The sequence below is a fragment of the Streptopelia decaocto genome (genome assembly GCF_964273445.1).
Source record: "Streptopelia decaocto genome assembly, chromosome: 4".
Lineage (NCBI taxonomy): Eukaryota > Metazoa > Chordata > Aves > Columbiformes > Columbidae > Streptopelia > Streptopelia decaocto.
Window position 1 is genome coordinate 3,041,572 of NC_138658.1, and position 26,262 is coordinate 3,067,833.

The window sequence follows — 26,262 nt, forward strand, 5'->3', positions numbered from 1 at the left end:
TCGAAACAATCAGAGAGGGCAGGACAGTATGTTTAGCCGAGGATCAAGCCACCCCTGTTTTCCATGAACATTTTATTTAATTAACGTTTAATTAACATTTGATTCCTCGAATGGAGAAATTGCCTTTGGACACACCAAACTGATTGCAGACAACCTTGGGGTGATGCCTGGACCCAGCAGAAAACCCAGCACCCGGTGGGCACAGCCCTCAGCATCCCGGCTGTGGGTACTGCAGCGCAGTGCTGCCCCCACTGAACACCAGCCCCAGATCCATGTGTTAGAGCTTCACATGGACAACCATGTGTATGATGGGGCTCTGCCACCCTTTTCCTCCCTTCTCCACAAGGTAAGGAGGTATGTTGGTCTCTTGTCGCAAGTAGCAAGTGGTAGGACAAGAGGAAATGGCCTCAAGTTGTGCCAGTGCACAACTCCTGCGCTGCTTTGGGTTTTAGTTTGTTCTTTGGTGGTATTCCTGTCTAGCTAGTTGCAAATAAGATTTGTGTTATCTTCTTTTGTAATAAATAAATAAATAAATAAATAAAATTACTTCTATGCTTTCCATCTTTCCATCTGTTTTTGCATTGGGAGAACAGAAAAAGAGAAATTACTTCTCGAGACAAGCCAGTACATGCACAAAACTTGGAAATGCTCTCAGTGCTCTCTGCACAATCTTGGATACAGTCAAGGGAATAAACCAAGACTATGAACATAAACTCCCCCTTTCTTGTTGGATGCCTGAGTACTGCTAGACTCACCGGACCAAATATTTGCACTGTTATATGCAGAGATAAAATAAGCACAATTGATAACCACAGATAACAATGTGACTGCAGACCCTGTATCAAACGCCACAGTACTGTGGAGTTTTCTCCCTAAGATGATGTTTTACCTGCCTCTGGTAAGTGACCTGTAGAAGACAACATGTGCTGGGCCATTTTATAGAAGTAGTGGAGAATATCCTCAGAAGAGACAAGTGATATACAGCAGCCAAGGCTTTGTCACTGACTTGTCAAGCCAGCTGTGAACATTCACCCTTTTAATCACAGACTCATTAGGATCATACATATTTAATCAATACTAGAACTCTGAAGGGGCTCTAAATGCTTCTACAGGTAGTAGCGTATGTTTTAGCATATAGCACCTTGCATTTTGACATTCAGGTGGGTGTGCTAAAGCTGAGGTAAAATCCAGACTTCTAGTGCTAAACTTTAAAAGCAAGCAGTCACTTCCCAGTTACACCGTCAGTTTGTTTACTTACATTTAGCAAGCTGCCTATTTTTTAAAAAACAAAACACCACCAATACTGAAAATAATTTGATTAAAAGATAGTCCAGATCATCTGCCATCTGCATTGCTGCCAGAAGCTGTGGTCTTGTGGCACTTCCCATCACTGTCCAGAAGAGAGCTGCCATATCAGGAATGCTGTTTCATGTACAGGTAGGAGGAATATTCGGGAGTTGCCCCTGCTCTTACTTGGTCACTTTTTCTTCCGCTGGCACCTCCACCTGTGGCTACAAATCCGGGCTCAGCAAGACAGGCGGTCAGCTTGACCGATGCCACTTGGTCACGCTGCCAGATCTTCCACTGCTGGTTTCCTGCAGCGCAATCTGAATTAAAGCCTTGTTCCACGCCTGAGCTGGTCCGGACAAAGATAAATCTGAAGGCTGCCTAGCGACTACCATATAAACATACAAAAAGTCTGATGATCTAACCTACAAGGCTTCAGTTATTTGGTATAATTAAGTGGAGAAAACGCCAAGAAAATAATTACTGGAAAGTTTTCTTTTGACAAACTCATGACAGAAATTTCTCAACAGCTTCAAGAAACTCTACAGATGAGCTAAGCCCTTCCAAGTCCAGCAGATTGCCCTTTTTGTCAGGGAAGTGGAACAACTGAGTCTCTTCCTCTTCTAGTTCCTCTCGAAAAAGGTTGGTCTCTGAGGTAGGAATGATGATGATGCGAGGGACAGTATTGCTAATGATAGAGCCCAGGACTCCGTTAACTTGACTTTCTTGACTTGCTATCTCTGAAGTGTCTGTGTCGCCTCCTCTGCTGATGCTGCTGCTGTTCAAACCAACAGGTAGAGAAGCTGCTTTTAGGGAGCTGGTCACAAGTGTTGCAGGGGGACTGTGTAGGACCGCCCGCCCAAGCACCTTCTCCAGATAGCTGGAGCAGAATGAGACCTAGAGCAGAGACAAAATCTTTAGCGTTGTCATACAGCATATGACTATGGAAACGAGTATTTGAAATTCATTACCACTAGTCTCTATTTGAGTCACCAGACATTTATTCTGAAACGCTTGAATCATTGACTAGAAAGAGGTGAAATTGTGATGTGTTGACATCTCCAGCTTGGAAAGCAGGATGTTAAATGAAGCAAAACAAGACATGTTCAAATATCAGCAGAGATTAAGAAAAGAAAAGCCATTCCCATATCTGATTTATTATTTTATGTTATAAACATATTTCTCCATTTTAACACGTCAAGATATTTGATAATTGTACTTCTCTCATGGAAAAAATCTCAGATGAGACTCAAGCATACTGTATTTGTTATTTGCCTAAAGTTTCATGATCCTTGTGACAATCTCTATCATGGTGTCACCAAATGACTCCTGGTACAGCCTTTGCCACTTTCTGCAACTTTGGACACACTGGACTGTTGATGGAGGGCAGCAGAGGTGGGTGGTAGATTTGAGCCTATGTTGCCTGTAACCACATTTGAAACCATATTTTTTCCATCAATACCATTCACAACAGCTACAGGAAAAGACCAGCATTTATCAGGACTTCACCTTAAGGAAACACACAAAGGAAGACAGAGCAGATACATGCAGGAACTGGGTCATTGGATGGCTGGACATTTCCAGAACAGCTTCTGCTTTAAAATATGTTGGCTCTAGACAATCAGCCTCAGAGCTGAACCAGAGCACAGGAGACAGAACCAGAGGCTCTGGGTGCCCAAGGTGTGGGTGTTTGGTTACTTAAACTAAAGTAAACCCCAAGAAAAGGTGTGTCCATCAAAAAGTGGGTGCTACCCAGTCCAGCCACAAGTGGGGGTTTGCAAGTCCTTTCTTTTCTTGAAAACGCAGCACTGATATATGCTCTATATCGTGCCGCCCATACAAATATTTGTTCTGAAACAGGTGATATGGTTCTGGCAGAAGCTGACTCATGGGTGACCAGCTGGTCCCATCCTCAGCGGTTCCTTGGGGTGCTCCTCAAGCTCGTGACACCAAACCTCAGCGGTTTGGGCAATGAGCGTGATGGATGCACTGAGTACTCACCATCTCCTCTTTCAGTGAGGGAAGGGTGGCAGCTGCCAGACTCTCCCACCCTTAGGGAGAAATGGGAGTTTCTTTCTTGTCTTCCTCCTCAACAAAAATAAAACATTTTAATGTACGCTGAAAAGAGGAAAAAAAGGTGGCTTCTATCATGTCAAAGTCTATATTGCAGCCCTGACTTTGGAATAACAGGAGACTACCAGAATGTAGACATGAGGGTCAGGATGGGAGGAACAGGAGTCGGGATAGATAAACATGCAAAGAGGCACAGAAGTCAACTTCTTACATTTGATGCTACTGACTGTGTTTTAATGCAGCTTTAGAGCTATGAACTGATGCTGGCTTTCCAAAAATAGGCAATGTATCAGTGAAAAAAAGTTAATAAGGCACTACTGACATGAGTCACAAAGAAAGAAATAACAGCAGGGCTAAAGAGAACATTGGAATCAGTATAAAAAAAGCCTGCAGATAAAAGAGATTGGTATAAAGGCTGAATTATTATTCCAGAGATGACATAGTGTAGCAAGATTAACAGTAAAATGGAGAGTCCCTAGAGAAACATCTTTTCTTACCTTTTCTGTGGTTGCTGCGTCGCAGCTGCAGGTCTTTGGGAGCAGGTCTCTCTTCTCCTGTCTCACACTTGCTGAGAAGGAATGACTTCGGCGGGGCTGCAGCTTCTTATGAGCTGGCTCTACAGGGTCAAGCTCTACATCACTCCAGGTCTAATCACAAATTATGAAGGATTTCACACAGTTACATACTTTACCCAATTCCAAAATTTCTCAAACTCTAGCAGAAAACAGGCACAATTACAGAAAACTAAAGCTTTTCTAACACAGGTCTCACCCTCCAACCTCCCTTGGGAAGAGGCTTGATTTTTAATCTTGTCACTTACTCCTATCTATTTTTCCAAAGCAAAAAAATCTTTGAAATAATGAGAAAAATATTTAATCTCTCTTTACCAGGATGCTTTTGACCCTTTTAAAATCTCTTTGTTTGTGCAATGCTTATAGGTACATACTGCCTGAATCTAAAAACGGGATCAAGTACCACCAATCTAATATGGCTTATGGCATTCTGCGTGACCATCAGCTGGTACAAAAATGTGGACATGCACAGGTCCAAAACCACATTTCTAGACATCCCAGCTGGATGTCCAGAACACCCAGGGCTCCTCAAGCCCCATGAACTCGCTGCTTCTCTGAACCATCACCAGTGGATGGGAGGCATTGAGTGGGTTCTGCAATAACTTTCCAAGAGAGTGCCAGCAATGGAGAACAATCGTGACATTGCAACCATGCCGTTCCATTTAGAAGCTTGGGCAGGAGCCATCCATCAAACTTAACTTTGTGATGACTTTTTGATTGAGTATCAATGATGAGATCATTTCACTATTTTCCATACCAGCTTTTAGATACGGATAGATGTGCTCTCCACAAGTCGGAAGCTAGTGCATAATTCCACTGTGTCACCTTGCTTGTATATCTATGTAGTGCCACCTGTTTATTTCTCCTCCCTTGTAGAATCATACTGTAAATACAACTTTATGTGACTCATGAGTATGTTGACTCCTTACGCTAACATGTACATAACAGATGAACGTGTTGGTTGCAACAGCTGCGTCTTTTATAGTGTCGCTGTGCCATTCCTGCCTGTCAATACGTTATTGGAGCATTCCAAAATTTCACTTGGTGCTGCTGTCATGTGAGAGTCATTGAGCTTGGCTTTTATTTCAGCAGCTGCTGTTTCATCTGAAATCTCTACAGCTGCACTGAGCTGCCAGTTGCCTCAAGAACAATCACCTTTGGCCATGTCAACTCGACACAGCATGGTGCTGCTGTCTTTAAACAGCAACCCCAACCAAACACAATGAACCACGACCAAGTAGTGACCAACAGTGACAAATAGAAAGCTTCTTGGATTGGGACGAGCCATTCAGCAGAAGTTACCTAAATTGATATCAAGTAAAGGATTAGTGGAGAGAGAATTTAGGAATAAACTTTGAATCAACAAAAATTAAAAAGTAAAAGGGGCAAAAAAAATGGAAATAAGTAAATTAAGAGCCTTCCTGTTTTAAACTATGTCAAGGCATTTCTGTGTCGCTACATGTGTGATCTACAACCACAAGTGTAAATAGAAAAGTAGCCTTCATGATCTCACAGAGGATACAGGGACGTGTGAGTGCTCTGTTTGCTCAAGCTGTTAAGCAACCCCAAAAATACACTCTTTTTTTCATGATAGGATGCTGGCATGTTACATATACTAACCTCATTCTGCAAGGATGGTCTGGATATTTTAGAGTTCATTAAATCGTCACAGTTGATACTCTCATGCATCATTGTGTAATCAGTGGTCTGTGAAAGGAATTGAATTGGCAGAATAGGTTATCTCATTTTCATTTACATTGCAACAGAAATATTTATTTACTTATTTGTTTATTCAAGAGCCAAGACAAATGTTAAATTTCATATCTAAATTTCAAAGTTGTTTTTTTTTCCTATCTCATTATGGTCTTTTGCCCTAATACAGCAGCAACCAGATAAACATGAAAGTGCTCTCTATGCCCTGAAGACTATGAGAGCCTCAGCAAGCAAATTTAGGGATCCTTATGCCATGTGATGTGTACAGTAGTGTCACACTCCACAAGACTCCCAGCACACACTTCAAACTCACTCGGGCTCAAATCTGAACAACAGTACACTAAAAAAAGGCTTTACCCAGGCTAAGAGAGGCCTTTCCCTCCTCTATTTATTGTTTTAGTTTAAAGGAAATTTTATGGTAGATATATTTTATGAAACACCAAAGAAAAGGCTTGGCACTTCTAGACTAGGTCTCTCCTGAAAAACAGCTTGTCCATTGCATGATATTTAATCACCTGCTGATTTTAAATGACAAAATGCACCCCATTTAAGTGATTTGATGGTCTTTAATTATCACCATTATTACTTGTCTGTAATACAATAACCTGCAGGCTGTTTAGTGATAGCTTGGAATGCTGCTGGGCTACGTGACATGCAGTCACAAAGTGGAAGAGGATCCTTGTCCCCAAACAGTTCACGGCTTCACAGGCTGGACAGCTGAGCCTGCCCAGTAACACACAATTATTCATTTTAACTGGAAGTCTACCTGATGTAGAGCTTAATGCGCAACATAGGCAGCAGCATGGACTGCAAAGTAACCTGTATTTTGTAATGGGATAGATTTTGTTTCATTAGGACTCAGGCACTTAAAGTGTTTCTTTTGTTGTTGTTTGTTTGTTTGATCTGCCTCTTAATTTTACAGCCAGAAGGCCTGAATTTCTTGTCAGCACCTTGGGCACACTGCTAGCATTGACTGGGATTTCTCGGTTTCCCAGTGAACAGTGCATTTTTTGCTCAGGTGTGTTTGTTTTACTGGCTATCTGCCATGAAAGAGTTCAGACACCTCCCTTGTGCTGTTATCTGAACAGAATAATTTCCATTCTCCAGGAAAAACTTCAGTGCCTGACAACGGTTCTTTTTAATTCACGTTAAAGACTTAACCTGAACATCCATGGTTCCACGAAGCACCTGAACCACGAAGATGTGCTGGCCTGGATGCTTTTTCTGATTAGAAATCATCACGCATGAACTCCCAGGAGGGCTTTGGAGAAATGACCTCACGTGACCCAAAATAATTGAGCTACCTCCCTCTCTTTTCCATTCTCTAATTTTGAATATGTATTTATAGAGTCACTTATCTTGGGAGTTAGAGAAACATTACACTCACTTTCCATCATGGAAACGAGACAAGACTTACAGCTTCTCCAGTGGAAATGGATGAAACACAAGTGCTCTTGGTCCTGCCAGCAAGAGAGTGATGGCTGGAGAGAGACGTCCTAAACGAGGATTCATTTATGGAGCCTCTCAGGAGGTCATTCTTCGATATTCGTATAAGGAACCTTAAGCAGGGAACAGCATTGTGGATGGTTTTTCTGAAGGAAAATGGAAGAAAAAAAAAGAACACATTGATGACATGGCTTTGAAAATCATATGGTGAAAGTACCACCTCTTTCCATGACCTCAGCACAGCTTCTGTTTGGACTGAGGAGGCCTCAAAGACTCCACGGAACCAGCATGGCATTTCTAGTGGAAATTACTCAACAGGCTGAAAGGAAAATAGCAGATGGCTTCTGGGCCTCAAACCAAAACGTGCATGGAAGAGCTGCATGGATAAGTAGCAAGAATTGAAAATATCTTCAAGAGCATGATTGCTTCTGATTTCATCACAAAGTTAGCCCAGAAAACTTTCAGTTTAGCTGGCATGAAGGTCTTCTCTGTACAAAGTCTTGGACCTGGACAGAGCAAAACATTCATTCATCATCGCGTGAATTACTTTGAAGGCATAGAGTGAATTATTAGGTTTGGAAATTATCCAGAAACCCTGATCTTTACATATGCATTCATTATTCATTCTTCAGGCAAAATGGGTCCTGTCATCATATTTTCACCAGCTGACTTGGCATAGTCCATCTGCTTTTTCAGTTTTAAACCCGCATGCTTGATTCATCACAAGGGACCCAATGTTACTTCTTCTCCTGACTGGATGAATCCCAAGTCTATAAAATGTCTTCAAAACAACTGCACAAACACTTCTCTTGTTGATATGTCTAGAAATATAAATTAGGAAGCATGAAAGCAACCCCCACACTTTAAGAGAATCTCTGAAATCCTGTTGTGGATTCCAGCCTTTTTCTTAATACAGGCTTACCTGGAAAAGTATTGAAGCAGTTCACTGTATAGTACCTGCTTTGAAAACACTCACCTCACCTCACGAAAATAATGTAAGGAAACACTGAGCACAACAGCTTTGGGTCATAAAAACAAATATTTGGTTCATAATGTGTCAGCCAGCCATGCAAAACTTCTCATTGAACTTCTGCAAGCCATCGGAGAGTAGACATTCTCTTATAAACCAAAATCCTCTACAACCTTAAAAGAATAAGATGGACTCAGATTTTTGGAGGTTGCAACATGGTATTAGTTACAATAGCAGGCATTTTGAAACAAAATATAAGTTTTCGTAATTTCTGGGTATATTTCCACCAGCCTTCTGAGAAGCTTTAACTGCTCTGACGGCCACACCTTCATGCCTCAGACATTCAAAACCATGAACTTTCTTTCCAGTTCCAAAATCCTAAATTTCAGGCTATGCAACCTAGCAGTTTTTCCTCTTCGTGGGCAAGACAAACCTCGTACCAACGACTAACCCTGCCACCTAGTGGCGTTAATACATTTATCACAGTTTTCACCAAAGCAACCCATCCCTTTGTGGTAGGTATGTTTCAAAAGAATGGCAGAAAAATCTGGAGATATTCTGAATAACAGTTCTGCTACACCTTCTTCTGTGAAGGGAAAGGTTTCTGATTCTTTGGAGGAGTGTCTTTTATGGTGTATTAAATTATCATTCTATTCACCTGATCTTGTAGATTGTTCATTGGAGAGACAGTGTGGAAATCCTTTTTTATAATACATAGTTACCTTTGTAATAACCTACTCTGTGGGAACAAATTATCTTTATACTCTCTATCCCATACCCTACTGCAGTCAGAGGGCCTGGATAAAAAGCAGAATTAATACCTTTCAGCTCAGAAACTCATTCAGTAGCTGTGAGGAAATGGAGAAAGAAATTAAAGGAATGTTGACTAACCATGAGTTAACTATTGAGACTGAATTGTATCCGAGTATTTGTTAATGAAATTGTGTAGGGTCAGCACAGATTTCTGTTTTAAAGTATACAGCAATTGTTATCTGTAATAATAAGTAGAATGCAAATGTAGAATAATGTGCTTATGAAGGCATAGGTTTAGAAATATTTCAGGTCTGCAAAAAAAAAAGAGATACGTTTCAGAGAAGTGATCAATATCAAATTTTGTGCAGTGGACCACATTAGTATAATGTAAAAATTTATTTAAGTCAAAGATGATATTTTTGAAAAAAGGTAAAAAATAGAAAAGCTTTTACGTGGAACAACTAAATGAAACAAATATAAAAACTGGGCCTTCTTTCCATGAAGTCAAGTATTGCAGAAATGTCTGCTTTATTTTTTGAAGGCAAGTACTTGTTGACCAAATTAGTGAGCCCGCTAATAAAAAAGCGATATTTTCAGTATATTTGGAAATATTTCTCATCTGCAGGCAGCTCTGTCTGGATTACTGGCTTCCTACAACTCTCATAGAACTTCTATGAAAACTCTGTTTGCTTTTTACAGAGCTTCTCCCAATGACCATCAGCTTGTTCACATTACACTTGGGGTGAAGCTGAGGGAATGGGGGCAGTTCATTCACTGTAAAAACCACATTTGCATGCACATTTATACACATACCTATATGTTTACTGTACCTGTATCTTGGGTGAATTATTGCGTAGATGATGGGGTTGTAGACTGCAGAAGCTTTGGCAATAACTGCTGGCACGGATTTGGAATATGGTGTTAGGGTGTTGCCTCGACTGAAACACAGCAAAACCATCACACACAGCTATGCCATGGCTTAATATTAAATTATTAAAACATATTAATCTCTTTGACTGGTTTTGTGCTGTGGTCTCCTGATAAGAAATACGCCTGGAACATTAATCCATTCCAATGCATTCTGTGCTCTGATGAAAGGCTTGCAGTTGACAGTGTGCACTTGGTTTCCATCATTTGAAGAAGATGAAAGACACACAAGCAATTAGTTATCTATTGGAAAATGACCAGGAACACAAAGAATCACCTTCCCTCTTTCTACACTAGGCTAAACCAAACCAACCAAACATAACAACCCTGTTGTGACCATCTGGGAAAAGGCAATGGAGATGAAAAAGAAAATAGAATTGAATTGAAAAACCTTTCTGCAACAACATCTGTGCTGGATGGAAGAAGCTTCTTCAGAAAACAGGTATTAGGAGAGAAAAGAGGTAACTCCTCCAATTCATATAAAGATATTTTCATGGGGGAGAGGAAAACGTACCAAAAACGCAGATAAAAAGTTATAATAGTTTTAAAATATATGAACAAATAATCCCTTTCCTGTCTTTATTCACAAGGATATAGTAAAGCAAGTAACACCACTTCTAGTGTAACAACCATTTAAAAGCCTTTCAAAAGGGAGATCTGTTTCTTCTGGGTGATAACAATACTTATATCTATATTGCAGAATAAGCCATGCTCTTTGGATTACATATTCCCTTACCCTGCCCAGGCAATCAAGGTGACACAAGCATACGGAGACCAGGACAAGACAAACACAACGATGACCACAAAAGCAATTTTGGCCAGTTTCCATTCGTTCTTCATGGACTGAGAGAGGTAGGATTTCCGGCTGCAGGAGCCCAGCTTCTGAACGTCTCTGTGAGGGGAAAAAAAATACAGATACACCAGCAGCAGGGTGGAAAAGTGAGGTGCAACATCCCTAATGCATTCTCAGCAATATGCAAAATGAAGCACTTGTCACCTTTTTCTGCTCTAGCTGTTCTTTTGTCCTCTGACATTTAAAAACTCTAGGAGGTAATTAATGTAGTAAATGGTCCCAGACACTTTGCTTGAGCTTCATCTGCCTGTGGGACTGAGCCAGAAGAACCCCTGGGGGCACAGAACAGGACTGTTGTGTCCTCATGCCAAGAGGAGGAAGGTTTTGGGTTGGGAAGGTGAAGAAATGAGCGTCCCCTGCCCCTCGTTGCTCTCAGAGGTGGAGCAAGCAAAGGCGGAGCTGGGCGCAAGATCAAATCATATGGTTTTTCCTTTTCAAGGGAGGAACAGCTTGAGGAAATTCCTGCTCCCAGGGTAACATGTGCTGGAACACCCTGAGGAACCTGACCCCAAACACTTACAGGGACATTTTGACTTTCCTGCAGGTTTACTCATAGAAGAGTATTTTCAAGGGTGAGTACAACAGGCAGTACTAATATTTTTGCCAAAAAATATCTCTCTTCACATCATGCAAACACCCCACACTTCATTAAACATGATTTTATGTGGTTTAGCATTATGTAGTTTAGCATAGAAATAAACATTTTTACATATCAGTGTTGTTAAATGAAGCTACGTTTCATGCTGAAGGCAGTAATTAGCAGCCAGCAGGGGAACAAACTGCTTCCTAGTGCACTGGAACATACCTGTAAAGTGAGTTTATTAGTGAGCAAAAGGCACAGAAAAATCTTGTGGCCACTGTGCTTCACAGGTGTACAGGACACCATCATTTTGCTTGGTATGAAACACACATACACAGTGCACAGTAAGAACCAAGACCAAGAATAGAGCTCAGTAAGAACTTTGATTTAGGCACACGGCTAAACATGCTTGTAAAAACAGAATTTAGCTTTGTGAAGCCAAATAACTTGAGCAAGTGCCTGCATGTAGAGAAAAGCCATGGGAGCTGGTGACACTGCGAGCAACGGGAAGGACTCGCAGCTCCAGCTGGTGTTGGGTCAGACCAAAGATAAGTCATGTGCTCATTAGGAGAAATGTAGCTGACAGAATGAGGTTACTTTGCACATCTAACACCCTGCTGATTTGTTATTTCAAATACAGACCAAGAATTTGGAGAAAAAAAAAAAAGGAGTCTCCTAACAAGCATAGCCAGATATTGCGCCTGATGTCTGAGTGAACCACAAGGTTTTCTGGGATGCCTGCCTTAAATAAAACTGTCAAAAAATATAAGGACTGTTAAGTTTACAGAGCAGCTCAAAAGCAGATGATGCTTCCATTGCTATGTGCTATTTATCATCCTTCGGGGCTGAAAACTGCTGGAACGCACAAGGACTGTGTTCCTTGTGTTGCAAATCTGAAATACAAGTAGTCTGAACTATCAAATTATCTCATGTTCTATTTATTACCACTCTCTAGGATAAGTAGGGACTTCTGTCCCTACTCCAGAATACATACATCCATTGTAGGTTTTAGATTGGCCAAAATATTTCTCCAGTTACAGCTGTTAATGATCTGCCACTTTATTTCCAATTTCTATTCAAATTAATGTTTTAGTCAGATTTTTCTGCAGAAAATCTTCTAATACAAGAAAAGGGAGATTTACTTATTTCAGCTATATTTCTTACCTGCCAGTGCGTCTTATGGCCAGGAACATAAATAAATAACAATGGAATATTATTATAAGAGGAATAAAAAACACGCAACAACATAAAATCATGGTGTAACTTCTGTTTGCAGGGGAGTAGGTTACGTAGTCCCACGTACAGGATATCATCAAGCCCTCGGGCACATAGGAACCTATGAAATACATGGAATACATTATTCAAACATGCACCCGAAGCTTGCACATTTGTTGATCCAACAACTGAACACTTAAAATAAACCCTGCACTGTATAGATAGTCTTCAAGAGCTATGCTAGCCATATTACATGTGTGGTCTGAGAATGCAAGTACACACGTAGGAAGGAGATCCTGACTGCCAGGATCTCTGATACGCCTAATACTCCATCTGCAACTTGTTCTGCTCAAGTACTGTGTTCAGTTTTGGGCCTCTCATCATAAGAAGGACATTGAGGCACTGGAAAGAGTGCAGAGAAGGTGATGAAGCTGGTGAGGGGCTGGAGCACAAGTGTGATGGGAGCAGTTGAGGAAACTGGGGGATTCAGCCTGGAGAACAGGAGCTGAGGGGAGACCTCCTGATCTCTGAACTGCCTGAAAGGAGGTTGGAGCATGGAGTGTCTTGGTCTCTTCTCCCAAGTAACAAGTAACAGGCCAAGAGGAAATGGCCTCAGGTTGCACCAGGGGAGGTTCAGATTGGATATTAGGAAAAATTTCTTCACGGAAAGGGTTGTGTAGCACTAGAACAGGCTGCCCAGGGCAGTGGTGGAGTCACCATCCCTGGAGGGGTTTAAAAGGCATTTAGACAAGGTTCTTAGGGACACGGTTTAGTGCTAGAGTTAGGTTATGTTATGGTTGGACTCAATGATCCTGAGGGTCTCTTCCAAATGAAATTATTCTGTGATTCTGAGTGCAACCTGGGCGTAGGTAGGAGAAGGTTATCTGCACTGCAATAGTTAAAGATAGATGGTTCAACAACAAACCATCAGGTGGTGGCTCAGCACCCACGCGAGAACTTATCAAAAAGCTCATTTTTTCATACCCTAAGCAAGGCAAAAGCAGCCTACATAGGGAACATGGGAAGAGACAGAAAGCAGACAACGTACTCCACCCAAAGAGCGGAGCCACGCTCCAGCCCAGCGAGTACAGCCAGACGGCAGCGATGATCTGCACCGTGCGCTTCTTGGACGTCCACTGGATGGATCGCAGGGGCATGGTGATCACAAGGTAGCGATCCACAGAAATAGCCAATAAAGTCATCATTGAGGTTATTCCAAAGAGTGCCCCACAGAAAGCGTACAAGTCACAGCCTGAAGGAGAAAAAGTCAACGTCAGGGATTTTCTTAAAACAGACGTGTGTTTTCTCTCAGAGCCAGACAAGTTAAACTGCCTAGTTTTCCCAGCTCAGGATTTCTTTCCCATTTGAAGAATTTTCTTGGCCTCACAATGTAATAATTCTCAAGTTTTTATTAGAAGAAACACAAATATTAATAAAATATAAATGCATATATTTAACAGGATCTACTCTCCGCTGCAGCCTCAACTGGGAACCTTTTATCAATGGAAAACTGCCTCAAAGAAAATCCAATCAAATTAAAGTTACATTTTCCTGGACTGTTGCCCAATATATTGATCTTACCAGGCTGCAGCAGACATCTGTCTGCTCATGACAAATGGACGTTCTGAAAAATGACTTTGGTTTATGTGGTTTTAAAAATGAAAAAAAAGCAGAAGCAGTTTAAATTTGATGGCTGAAAGGCCAGCTGTAAAGCATAGCTGCAGCTCTCATATTTAATAGCAGTACTTAAAAAAAACCCTTAAGTTTTACACGAAACAGGCTTCTTTTCCCTCCCTTCTTTGCATTCAAACATTGCACTACCAGATGAAAATTTGTAGTTATGCTGTCTCTAATTTGATTCAGAAACCTGTGTTGAATGGTCATTCATTTTCTGAGATCTTGCATCACCATATGTGGTTATAAACAAGAGCCCACCGGGAATGGGAGGTAGTTGAAATACCGGATTCAACCTTAGAGCAAACTTCTTCTCAAGGCTTTATAAATAACCTGTAATTAAAGACCAAATCCCACTCAACCCAACTAAATTTCTTTATTTGTGGCAGCATGATATTTTACCTAAGGGGATAAGCAAGACTAAGAACATCCTCAAACTAAAGAAGAGCCCTTTCCATGCTAATAAATAATACAGTCTCTGGGCACTGTCCACCAATATGCAACCACTACTTGATGTAAATTTTTGCCCAATGATTTGGTGAGCAGACCAAGCAGAGCATCAAGCCTGCTGAGGAACCTGCCCACATTTCAGCTATAATTTGAGCATGCATCACCTTTTCTTTCTATTAGCCATTGGAAAGAAAGGAGCTTAAATTTGCCGAGTCCTCAGCTGATTATCATTGTATACATTTCCCAATTAAATGTGAGATTGCTAGAAACAGGCTAATGGATATCAACATACATTTCTAAATAAGAATATTAACTCCCTCTTAAACGAATACAGACAAAATTATTTACGACTTAATAAAATTTTTCTACCTGTCTTTAGCCATAGCATCTGGCCTCACAAACTAAAATGTAACATGATTACATGTTGATGTTGCCTCCTTTCTTTCCAAAATAAATAAGACGGAAGAATCAAAGCTGTAACACAAAACGTGCCATCATGTTGACTGGTAAAGTCAAGAACCTGGGTTCTCACCCAAAAGTCTTGCACTGCCATCACCACGGCACGAGCCAGGACTGATATGGCCCAAATAGGCTGCAGACAGTGTAGAACTGGTGAGGTATGAATTGGAGTTGAAAAGTACCTATATCTCCAAGTATCCACTCTCCGTGCAAGCTGTTCACAAAGCACATGGGTGCCTGAGAAGCCGACATCAAGAAATCACTCATGGCCAAATTCATTATAAAGTAGTTTTGGGGTGTCCTCAGCTTCTTGTTGCTTAAAAACAGGAAATACACATGGTTTTAAATAGATAAAGTGAATAATCAAGTGACTTAATAACTTCCTACCATAAACAAACATTACCCAGCTTGTAATCAGTGGTTACCTACAGTCAATCAATTGCCACTCCTAAGTCAATTACTGCAGTTTGTATACATCTCATAGAGAGCTCAAAAATACTCAGCTGCAGATCAACAGGTACCATTAAACACCACAACAAGGACTGTGAATGCAGCAGCCGGTCTGCAAGCAAAGTTTATCCAAAAAGAACCAAACGTCACTTCCAGGTTTTTTTCCCCACATCTCACCACCTCACATAGTCTGACTTCTTAGGGATATTTGGAGTTGTAACCTCCTAGGAAACTTTTCAGCTGGTATTCAAGATCACACTTGGCTCTAAGAGGAATGAAGATATTGGCAACATGATAAAGAATCACTTTTACTAGGGGTTATTTGCTTGAATATACCCTAGTTGCTCTGATCAGATATTATGTCCCACTACAGAGTTAAATTACTTTGTGAGTTCAGCTCACCCAAATCTACTTTAAAACTGGCATTTTTGACAGGTGTACTGAGAAGGTGTAACACTGAACTAGTAGCCCCTAGAACTAGTACTAGTAGCCTGTACTGGCTACATGGTGAAGTAAAGAGCTTTGATAGCTAGAGTTTGGATCCAGGGCAGTGTCAGGCATGTATAATAGAAAAAGAAGTGACTTGTAACAGAGATATTCCTGCATTGACAATTTAATGCTCTTATCACAGCAACGAAAACAAACAAACCTCAAGAAAAATGGAGAGCTTGCATTGTGTTTCAAAAATCACAAAGGCATCTACAGTTGCAGGGAATTCAGTTTCTCCTCTATCTCATGTTTAAAGCCAGATGTTTAAAATAACTAAGCTAATTAATTCGTCTTTAACATTTGAGAATAGGAAACTAACACCTGGTTCATAACTCCATTGGTGTTTCTAGCAGTGCAAGCCCCATCTGCATCACCACAATGACAGCAAGCGGTGAGCAAGAAAGATATGGAAATCCAGCACTACGGTGTAGGACAGAAGGCGACTATTTATGTTTTTTCATGAGATATTACACTGTCAGAAACCAAGAGAACACACAAACTGTCAGAAATCCTGTGATCTGCCCGAAGCAGGGAATACACTGGTGGCATGAGCTCACTTCATGCAGCGCATCGCTTTCCTGGTCCTTCCAGCACATCTGGGCAGCTGGGAAGAGCACCAGCATTTGTCAAGTATTTCTGCAAATTCTACAGGGTGAGTGCAGAAGTCTGCAACAAGGAAGTGTGGTTCCCATCATTAAAAGTATTAAACTCTTCTTTAAACTTTCAAATGGAATTATTTACAGAACAAGGTATTTATTTTCTCATTTTCTTTGGTTGCTTAAAACATGAGGAGTTTACACTGAGGTTATCAATGATGTCAAGGTGTATGTGGGTGGGAGGTGTTGCCTTCCCCCCATTTGTTGCTATCAGCCTTTGCTTGGAGATTTAATCCAAGAGGGAAAAAATGCAGAACATCTGCACACAGACACATGTGAACCTCGAGACCAGTCAGCTTAATGGTAAAAGGAAATTTCGTACCTGTAAAATGCGTAGAGAACTAGAAGGTTTCCAATGATGCCAATGGAGCCGATAATGAGCACGCATGTTCCTACGGTGTAAAGAACATGGGCGGGTATCTCTGCCTTGGTCAGAGCGTGGGGCTGGGTGCCCATGTTCAAACCCTGAATGGAAAACAGAGGAAAAGGACAACTCAACCCATTCAGGACACTTATCATGTGGGGACACATGCTCAGCCTGTTGAAGGAAGGCACAGGACTCACTTCCACAGTTCATGTAAATCAAATGCACACCTTGGAGCTCTTTTCATGTCCTCTGTAATCAAGTTTCCTTCAAGTAGCCTTCATTACCTTATTTAACAGTACAGGGTTATATTAAACAAAAACCAAAACCCAACCAACCAACAAAACATGAGGAAAACAAACTGGAAGAGCATTAAGTTACAATGATGATGTGAAAAAGCCAAAGATGTGCTAGCACAAAACTCACTCCAGGTAACTGCTGCAACTTTGGGGCACAGAGCTAGCTGACAACACAAACTGCAGTTCCACAAGGAATAGCCCATCGTAATTCAGTTTTATTAGGAGCAGCAACAGCAAATCCCACCCTTACAAACATTCAATCCCCTGGGTCTTCCCAAACTCCGTATCCACTGACTTACAGTGCCGCAAAAGCTGGGAATTCCCCATGGAAAAGGTGTGAAACGAGGCAAAATAGCATTGCCTGTGTAAGTACAAATACATTAAATAGTCTTGACAATACTTTCATTGCCCTTTATCTACAACACATGAATAAAACCCCAATAACCCTACACTATTTTTAAACTCAGATTTATCACCACCTAATGGCAAGAACAGCCTTTTCTTTATTGTTAGCTCCTGACTGCCCATACTGCTGCTTCTCCTTTCTGCCTCCTGTTATTCCTTGCTCACCTATGAAATGCACACACTACAGCTCCCTCCCTGGACAACAGTTCCAGCTGTGGGCATCATCCAATCCCACCGAGCAGGTTGCATTTGGTGACAGGGAGCACTTGGTGAGATGCACAGCACGTCCTCAACATCTGCAAACCAGTGGGTCTTGAAGCAGCATCAGTGACAGCAAAGCTCTTGGGGCTGAAATGGTGTTGTAAATGGTACACAAGCTACGGCTTCAAAGCAGAGAGCTGCTTTCAAGCTTTCTCAGTGGTCTGACAGACTGTGCCCATAACACAGTGGTGACCAGCAGCGTGACACTTCAAAGGTAACATCACTATAAAAGTAGAAAGAAATGAAAGGGAACATCTGCTGGTTCTGGCTGCACCAGGGAGACAACACTGCTGTTCCCAGCAGTTAAACAGCGAGAAAAAGGTCACCCTGTGAAGCATTTACCCCTTGAAGGAGGTGTGAGAGGTCGTGTGCTTTCAGGGCACACAAATGAACCACAGAACCATAACCACGCAAATTAACCGCGATAAACTCCTCTCCGCCACTCGCACCTCATCTTCTTAGCAGCATGCATGCACTAAATCCAAACCCTGACTTATTGCTGGCAATGCATATCAGAGTCACTAAACCGGTGAGAAAGGAAAATGATCCTTTTTCTCCTTTCTTTCCAGTTTATCCATTAGGATTAACTCCTATATAGAGGGTTATTATATAGAGGAGTATCACATATACGTTGTAATTCAGGCAAAGTAGTACTTGCCAGTCATACGCATTATGCTTTACTTCATCATATGGGAGCTCACTTCTACAGAAAGTCACTTGAGAAATGGGCTGTGAATTTCACACCCAAAGGTGTCTTGTCTTATCTTATCTCTCTGCTGAAGATAAGCCAACTTGGATGGTTTTGCCTCATTTATTCAGTTATGAATGGTAGATTGTGTCAAAAGCTGAAAAACGTCTCACAAGACGCATTTGTAAACTCGGATTACAGCTTGCTGGCAATACTGGATGAAATATAAACTATTCATGCTTATGGAGTGGAATTTGGAAGGCAATAAACGCTGGGGATCAGGCAGAGCCTGCAATCTCAGTGAGAAGCTAAAGTGAGGGTTGTTTAGATTACACAGGCTTTCGAGAAGGGATCTTCCTTCAGAGGAGTCTGGAAAATACTGCAGACACTTTTGCTGCGATGTTAATAGTGGTAAGAACAACTTCGAGATCTGAATGAAAAGACACAACTATTACAAATCAGCAAAAAATCAATTTATACTAGTGGAAGCATCCTGCCTTTTAGACTAAACAGTGCATGGATTTTGTATCCATCTCACACCACCTCTAACTGCTGGAATACACTGCGCAGTTATACTTCAGGCTACTTATTTTCTTGTTATTAAGGGTGAATCTGGAAGCCCTGAGGATGCAATTGTAACCCTTACAAAGTCAGAAGCCGTGCTGCCAGATGCTGCCCTGGCTCCAGCTGTTTCATGCTGCCATGGTGATGAACAGCTGGATTCAGCATGTCTATGTCGATAAATGGTGTTTGCAGGTACTCGGTATCATCACAGCCACGTAATATAAAATGAAAAGCCTGTTCCGTACAAGTCACAGCCTGGCTCCTTCTCTTTAATGATGTTATATAAGACAGAGATAATAAAGGCAGGCATTGCATTCTATTCAACCAATATATTGAATGTATAATGGGTGGTGAGTTTTCATGGACTCACATGAGGCATGTTCACCTGTCCATTTTCCCCTGGGCTGGCTTTGCTTCCCTCCATTTGCGCTCCTGGGACCCGCAGACACATCCATTTCCTAAATGGAGATTTTAAAGACACTGTCCAGAATAACCTGATGGTTTCACTCAAAAATACAAACATGAAGAAGCAGTCCATGAAGATGCCAGTAACTGCAGCAGGACCAGCTTCTGGTGTACTTGCCTGTCCTGTACTCGCTTCATGTGGCTCCTCCTAAATTAATGCTACAGTCACTTGTGTTTTGACTCTGTGAGATGCTGGACCTGACAACTCACATAAATCACAATGTGGTCTTACCCTTACACGCCTTGTGAGTACAACATCAAAATGCTGTCACCTAACAGAGGATAAACAACTAACATCTGTCCCTCAAGCAGCTGGCAAAGGAACCAGCAAATAGATACAAAAATAAGCTTGGTCCATTACTCCCAAAACAAAGATGGAAAACTTAACAACTTATTCTATAAAAGTTTTTGTGATTTGATTTTTAGTGATAAAACAACCTCCAAATGATTAGAGCCATCTGTTTCTGCTTTCCAGCTGGTGAGATTAATAAAGATTGCAATGCAGAAGACAAAAAAATGTGGCTAAAAAAGGAGAACAAGGGAAAGTCCCATCCAATGAGTAGGCATAGAAAATAATGGACTGAATTCAGAAATGGTGGCATGATTGGCATTAGGTGGATGTAAGAGTATCTAAAGCTTTACTTATGCTCTGGTTTTGGTCAGTGATGCAAGCTCATGTTGCGGAAATGATTTACATTGAAAAGAGCTTAAGCAAGGCCTTGCTTACATGGGGGATTAATGTGCACTAACAAGGGAGTGAATTAACAGCACAGCAGCCGCCCTGTGCTGACCCACCACATGGATTCACAAAGCAGAAGACTGATTTTACTACACAAAAAAAACTGAAGTCTATACAGTCATTCTTGGAAATTTTAAAGCAAAATAGCAAACAATAGTTAGGTGTGGTGAGTTGGGAGCAATCCATGTGTGCCAGTATACAGATGTTTATGAAGCAGTCCATTGAACTGAAGAAGTCAGCAGATAATACTTGCTAAGTTCCTTGTAACTTGGGTGACCATCCATGTGAGAGGTAATATCAGTATGAAACACCATCTGGTTTGAAACAACAACAAAAATGGTGACTTAATTAATATCTTGTGTGCATGAACTCCAGAATCAGCAAACCATTGCTCTGCGGCAATTATGGTAGAGCTAGCCAAGTATTATTTTTTTAGATATGATGTATTTAAAATGAATACTTATGGAAAATATTGTTAATATCTTTGGTATTAAAACAGAAAAGAACACTAACAACTTTGCTTCTTCTGGTTAACAGTGCTGCGTTAAACACCACAAAGTACAGATTAATCCAGTCCTAATGGCACATGGTTGGAAGACGGAAAAATCTCAAAAAAACCCACAAGAAAAACCACCAAAACCTGATCAAGTTCTCAATATGAGAATAAACCAGTCAGATACTCAACAACATAAGCAAAGTCAGGTGTTTATATATCCAGGGGTAATAATAATCCATGTGTTTTGTATTTAACACTGTGTTAATTGCTCCCCTGTTCTTGTGGAGAATCACTGGCCCGTAACTAGCACGTTTATTTCCCTGCCTTAATCTGATTTACTATATTCAAACCTTGAGGCAACCCATTTTCTTTCCAAGACCAGAAAGTGTTAAAGCATGATACCAGAGTTTTCTGAGGGTATTTCTGTTCCAGTACCGGTGTAACTTGTATAATTGAGGCAGGTAGCATTGCCCAGGTCTTCACAACATTTTTCCTCTACAGTTCCTTAACATGACCCCTGAGACAATCAACATATTGTCCCCTTGACCAGAATTATCAGATGCTATGCCCAAATGCACCCCAAATTACAACATGAGCCATGCATGTAGCGCGCTGAACAAAGCTAATCAATGCTAATTCTGCATCAACATTATCTGGACTATTACAGTTCAGTGCATATCTGTTTGTCTGGGAGGGCATGGACGACTGTTAGCACTGCACAACAATAAAGCAGTAGGAATCTCAAGTGATATTTTTTATAACATTAGAGCATGTTAAAAGCATGTGTAGTCAAAACATTATATCAATTATTTCCTTCAGTATAAGAAATTTTGCAGTCTTCAGGACTACAGAAAACATTTAAGTTTTTATCTTCCCATGCATTCTGCATCATATTTTCATAGGGTATTTTTATCCTTCTGAGCATCTTACTGGTAGCTGTAGCTCCTCAATAATCACATAAAAGTTCACCTGGAGAAAAGAATAAACTGTTTATTCTACATTTGCCACACGGTGGCGAGAGTGCTCTGAAGTCACTGGCCCTGACCCCTTTGGCATCAGGTGGGCTCCTCACCTGAGCTGCCTCCTTTGAGCTCCTGGAGCTTGTCCTGGTCCCTTTTACCCATCCCAGGCCGCTTTTAACACGAGCACATGAAGAAATTCCTTTGCCTTCCCACAAACATCGGCACCACATGTTGAAATTCTGCTCTCTGCCAGTGGATATAACGTCCTGCCCTGAGGTTTCAAAGAGCTTGACCTCTGGCTTCTGGGCACCCAGACTTCTATATTTTCTTTTTTAAAAAATTAATAATAATAATTCTTCCTTACTGTTGATAATGCAGCATGAATCCTTCACCAGCCACCTCCAGTTTTATGCATCAGCCTTTTCATTGCACTCTTCTGCTTCTTGGGGAGACCCGCTCAGCTAATACCAGAAGATCTGTGTGTGAAAACTGCTTTGAGAAGTGGGCCCTGCATTTTTAATAGATCCTATGGAAACATGCATTTATTTTAAGGATTATTGTAAGGATCAGCTGAATATCAGCTTTTCGAAGGGTGATTACGAGATGAAAACACATCCTAATAAAACAGTTAAGGCAAGATGTTAATAACTTACACTAATCCTATATAGTATTTCTAATGGTACTTAAAAAAACACATATAGCCAATATTTTTCATCAATGTGGTCATTTGGTTCCTGCTGGATTCCCTGCTCTACTTTTTTTCTTCTGTCACCCATGATGAAGTGTGGTGAACGATGAAGGAAACACAATGATAACAGTAGAAGTACATTTCCTCTATTAACTACATTTCAATTACTAGCTGAGCGTAAAGAACTGCAGTTTTACCAAGTAACCCATCTCACGCACTACATTACCCTATTTACAAACAAACTGATTTTTCTGCTGCAGGAAATAAACTGAAAACCAGAGACATTCTTCCCCATCTAAGGTCATTTCCATATTTCAACATGAAATTTCGGTCATGCACAGTAGGGTGGGGGACAATTTAAGAAATATCCCCCAGCTTCTCGGTGCCTTTTGCATATTTCCATCATGTATATTCAGGAACATGAAAGCTGCTAAAAGCTGTCAGATCAGAGCCCCCACCAGCTCCTGTGTCTTACACCTGACAACATCTGGCAGCAGATGCTTTTAGGGGAAGAACGTGGGGAATACAGCAAGTGCACATTCCCAATCTGTTAACTTGCAGCACATTTGTGATATTGGTATAAACCCCGTGGCGCTCATTTTCTGTTTAGATCAAAGAAATGTCTAATCGCTCTAAGCTGGGGATTATTCCCATGTAATATCTGCTTGTTTCTGTTTAATATTCCTTTACGCACGGAAGGGGTGAAGGATTTAAGTTGTAAGTAAAATGAAATACTATTTCAGTCTCTTGAAGACAGGTACCCCAACTCAGTAATTTGAAAATCTTCTTACCTACCTTCTCTTACTTTCACAAGGAGCTGGGGACAGACAACAAAAGCCAAATGAACCTATACACGGTTTGCACCCAGACACTGTAGACTAACTTCAATAGATAATCTGTAGAGGGGGCATATTTCTCAAATTGGAAGGATGCAGTTAAATGCTCCAATTCATTTATAAGTCTCTCCTGCTGTGGCTTTAAGTCCCGCATGGACAGACTGATTTCCAGAGGTTTTTAGGCACTTCACACCTATTGATCGCACTGATGGCAATATACTGACTCTTCTCCTGTGTTGCTGAAAATACTCCTTGGTGTTTATCTGCACCGTTAGGTGCCTGATTTCCATTAAAATTTGGAGTATTTTATGATTCATTTTAGAGAATTTAACTGGATCACTAATACATTGTTTAGTCCAATGGCCTATGCATATTAGTCTGACAGATTCCCACTGGGTACGCTAAATACTCTTTGTAGAATAAAGCACTCAGCCACCACAGGTAACAGAGATGACTGGGAAGAGGAGGAAATTCAGGTGAGTTATACTCAAGATGACCCATCTGTGCAGTGAAAGGCAAATCTTTATTGCCAAATGGAAGCATTTGGAAGTAGCACAACCTTCCTTAACTCTCCAAGAGGAGAATAAAACCAACTCTCATCCAGGAAGGAGATAATTGCTTTTCTAGTCACCTGGAGGGTGAAGTACTTACAAGTTCCCTGTGGATTTAGCATTGCTAAAGGAGCAAACAGACCAGTGTTCAATGAACAAGTCAAACTGGTAACTCCATTTACCACTAAAAAGCTACTGCAGTACTGAAGACTTATTTCAGAGGAAGACTGAAGCAGCACTGGCAAATTAATAAGGAACTGCAATATGGACATAATTAAAGAGCAATTACAGCAATCAAAAGACTCCCAGGTTTCTAAAATACTAAAATAACAGAGTATGCTTTGACACGTTTGGTGGGAATTGGCATATATATTACAAGTAACTTCTGTATCTCTCGGAAATTTTAATCTCATGACAGTGCTCATGTTGGAGGAAAAAACAGTATTTCACACAAAAGCAAGTGCCTTTACTTTGATCCGGTGAAGCAACAAGATACCTTTCCTAGAGCAATGAAGGAGCATCCTCCCTTCCCTCTCTGCTGCCACATGTGGCACACTGAAAATAGGGACGATGTAGTTGTTTTAATGTGGTGTCTTGTTTTAATTCTGCAGACCACTTTTCAAGACTCTCTGAAAGCTAACAGAAATTTTAGCACATGTATGTTAGGAAGCATCATCTTTCTCTCACCCGCACAATAATCTCTGCGTCTGAATCAAGTCCTACATCGCCTTTGCAGCATCAGCTTGGAACCATGATAAACTACCAGAAAATAAAATCTCAGCACAAGGCAGCTTATTTTTCTGAGATGAGGAGGAAATGCCATTTTACAAAAAGAGAAGCCCACAAGCTGTCTGGGTTCAAATCTGTTTTTACTGTGCCAGGTCAAAGTCTCAGGGAGCCCCACAAGTTTTTCCTGCAGAACTCTACCTCTCCTCTCAGACAAAAACTAGCTCCTTTGGAAACTTTATGTCTAAAAAGCACATAAACAAGCCAGCAGAGTGACATGCACCACAGAATCTCATAAAACAAACAAAGTTAAGTCTAACAAAGCATTGCATGTATCTCAAGTCATGTTCATGGCCCACACTGGGCCTTTCTCTGTCCACCCGACTACATAAAAGCATCACACTAAAGAGCATCTCTTCATAGTAAAACAGGTGAAAGGATGATCTGCTCACAACAGCTGTGGGGGGAAGAAAAGCTCATTTAAGATTTCTTCACAATCTAAGAGCCCACTGAAAACAAATAGGTGCTGCTAATTGCAAACTTGTACTGAACTTGAACAGCAATTCATTGCTCTTACTTTTGTTGCGATCAAACGGTAAACACTGAACTGATAACAGAGCCGAAAAGCAATTTTACAGCACTTGCACAGTCATCACGGCGGAATACAAAATAATTATATTGCAAGTGGATTACCGAAGGGTCTTAAAACATCACCCAGGACACCACCAGACTGCTGCCTCATGCCCTGTTGAGGAGCATTAATCCAGGAGCTCCCTGGTGCTCTTGCTGTCCCCACAACCCCTCATTTGCAGACACTCATCTTCTGTGCAATGGGCTCCTGCAAGAGGCCAACACTGTGTGTTTCTAAGCCACATTCACTCCTTATCATGCTAAAGGTTTAGTCAGCTACACTATTTGAACATTAGCACAAGTTTTGGTATAGAAATTGTAGCAGAAGTTATCAAGTATATAAAAGAGTACGTGTGTTTTTTTCTTTCTAAAAAAAAAGGCAAGTAATTTGCTGATCAGTACAATCATTTTGTGCAAGTCAGCCTGATGGTTGCCTCTCAGCTGCATTATGAGTAACTCCTTCACTTCACTTGCACCAGTATACCAAGATTTTCTACCTTTCAGGGCTTAGAGAGCTTGGCTTGTATTGCAGCTGCAATTCTTCCAACTTCATATTTCCTTGTTAGGTTTACATAACTTTGAGGAACTCTTGGGCACATTAATACCATCTTACCTGATGACATTGCTCTTGTGGTTCAAGAAGTTTATCAGCCTCATTTAATCATCTGTAACAGTACACAGACACACATTTCTGTTCTGGGCCAAATCTGGTGTGTGCAACAAATTCTGCTTGAAACTCGGCTTGGCCAAGGGCTGCTGGATTAAGCAGACCGTGTTCAGCACATTGGAAGTGTGGGACATCCTGGGGGGATAATTTGCAACCGCTGATGGCAGGCAAACAATATATAAAAAAAATAAATTCAACTTTATATTCCTTGCTCAATTTTTGTACAGTTAAGTTTACAGCAAGAGAAAGCAATACAGAGCATGAACTAATCAAAAATACAGTGAAGACATAATGACAGGGGACAAAACTTGGGCTCCCTAGGAAACTTTAGAGAAAGTTTAACAGCAAAAACAA

The 26,262-nt window shown here is 41.0% G+C and overlaps 1 protein-coding gene across 1 annotated transcript; it reads right to left on the reverse strand.

Moving 5' to 3' along the window:
* Positions 1-1,794: 1,794 nt before the first annotated feature.
* On the reverse strand, positions 1,795-19,572 carry LOC309439069 (melanopsin-like; the record flags this gene model as incomplete). Its single annotated transcript, XM_082051197.1, has 10 exons — positions 1,795-2,184; positions 3,858-4,007; positions 7,063-7,237; positions 9,645-9,752; positions 10,478-10,633; positions 12,339-12,510; positions 13,438-13,641; positions 15,155-15,288; positions 16,890-17,032; positions 19,519-19,572. The coding sequence occupies 10 exons, from the start codon at positions 19,570-19,572 to the stop codon at positions 1,795-1,797; spliced, it is 1,686 nt and encodes a 561-aa protein (XP_081907323.1).
* Positions 19,573-26,262: the final 6,690 nt, after the last annotated feature.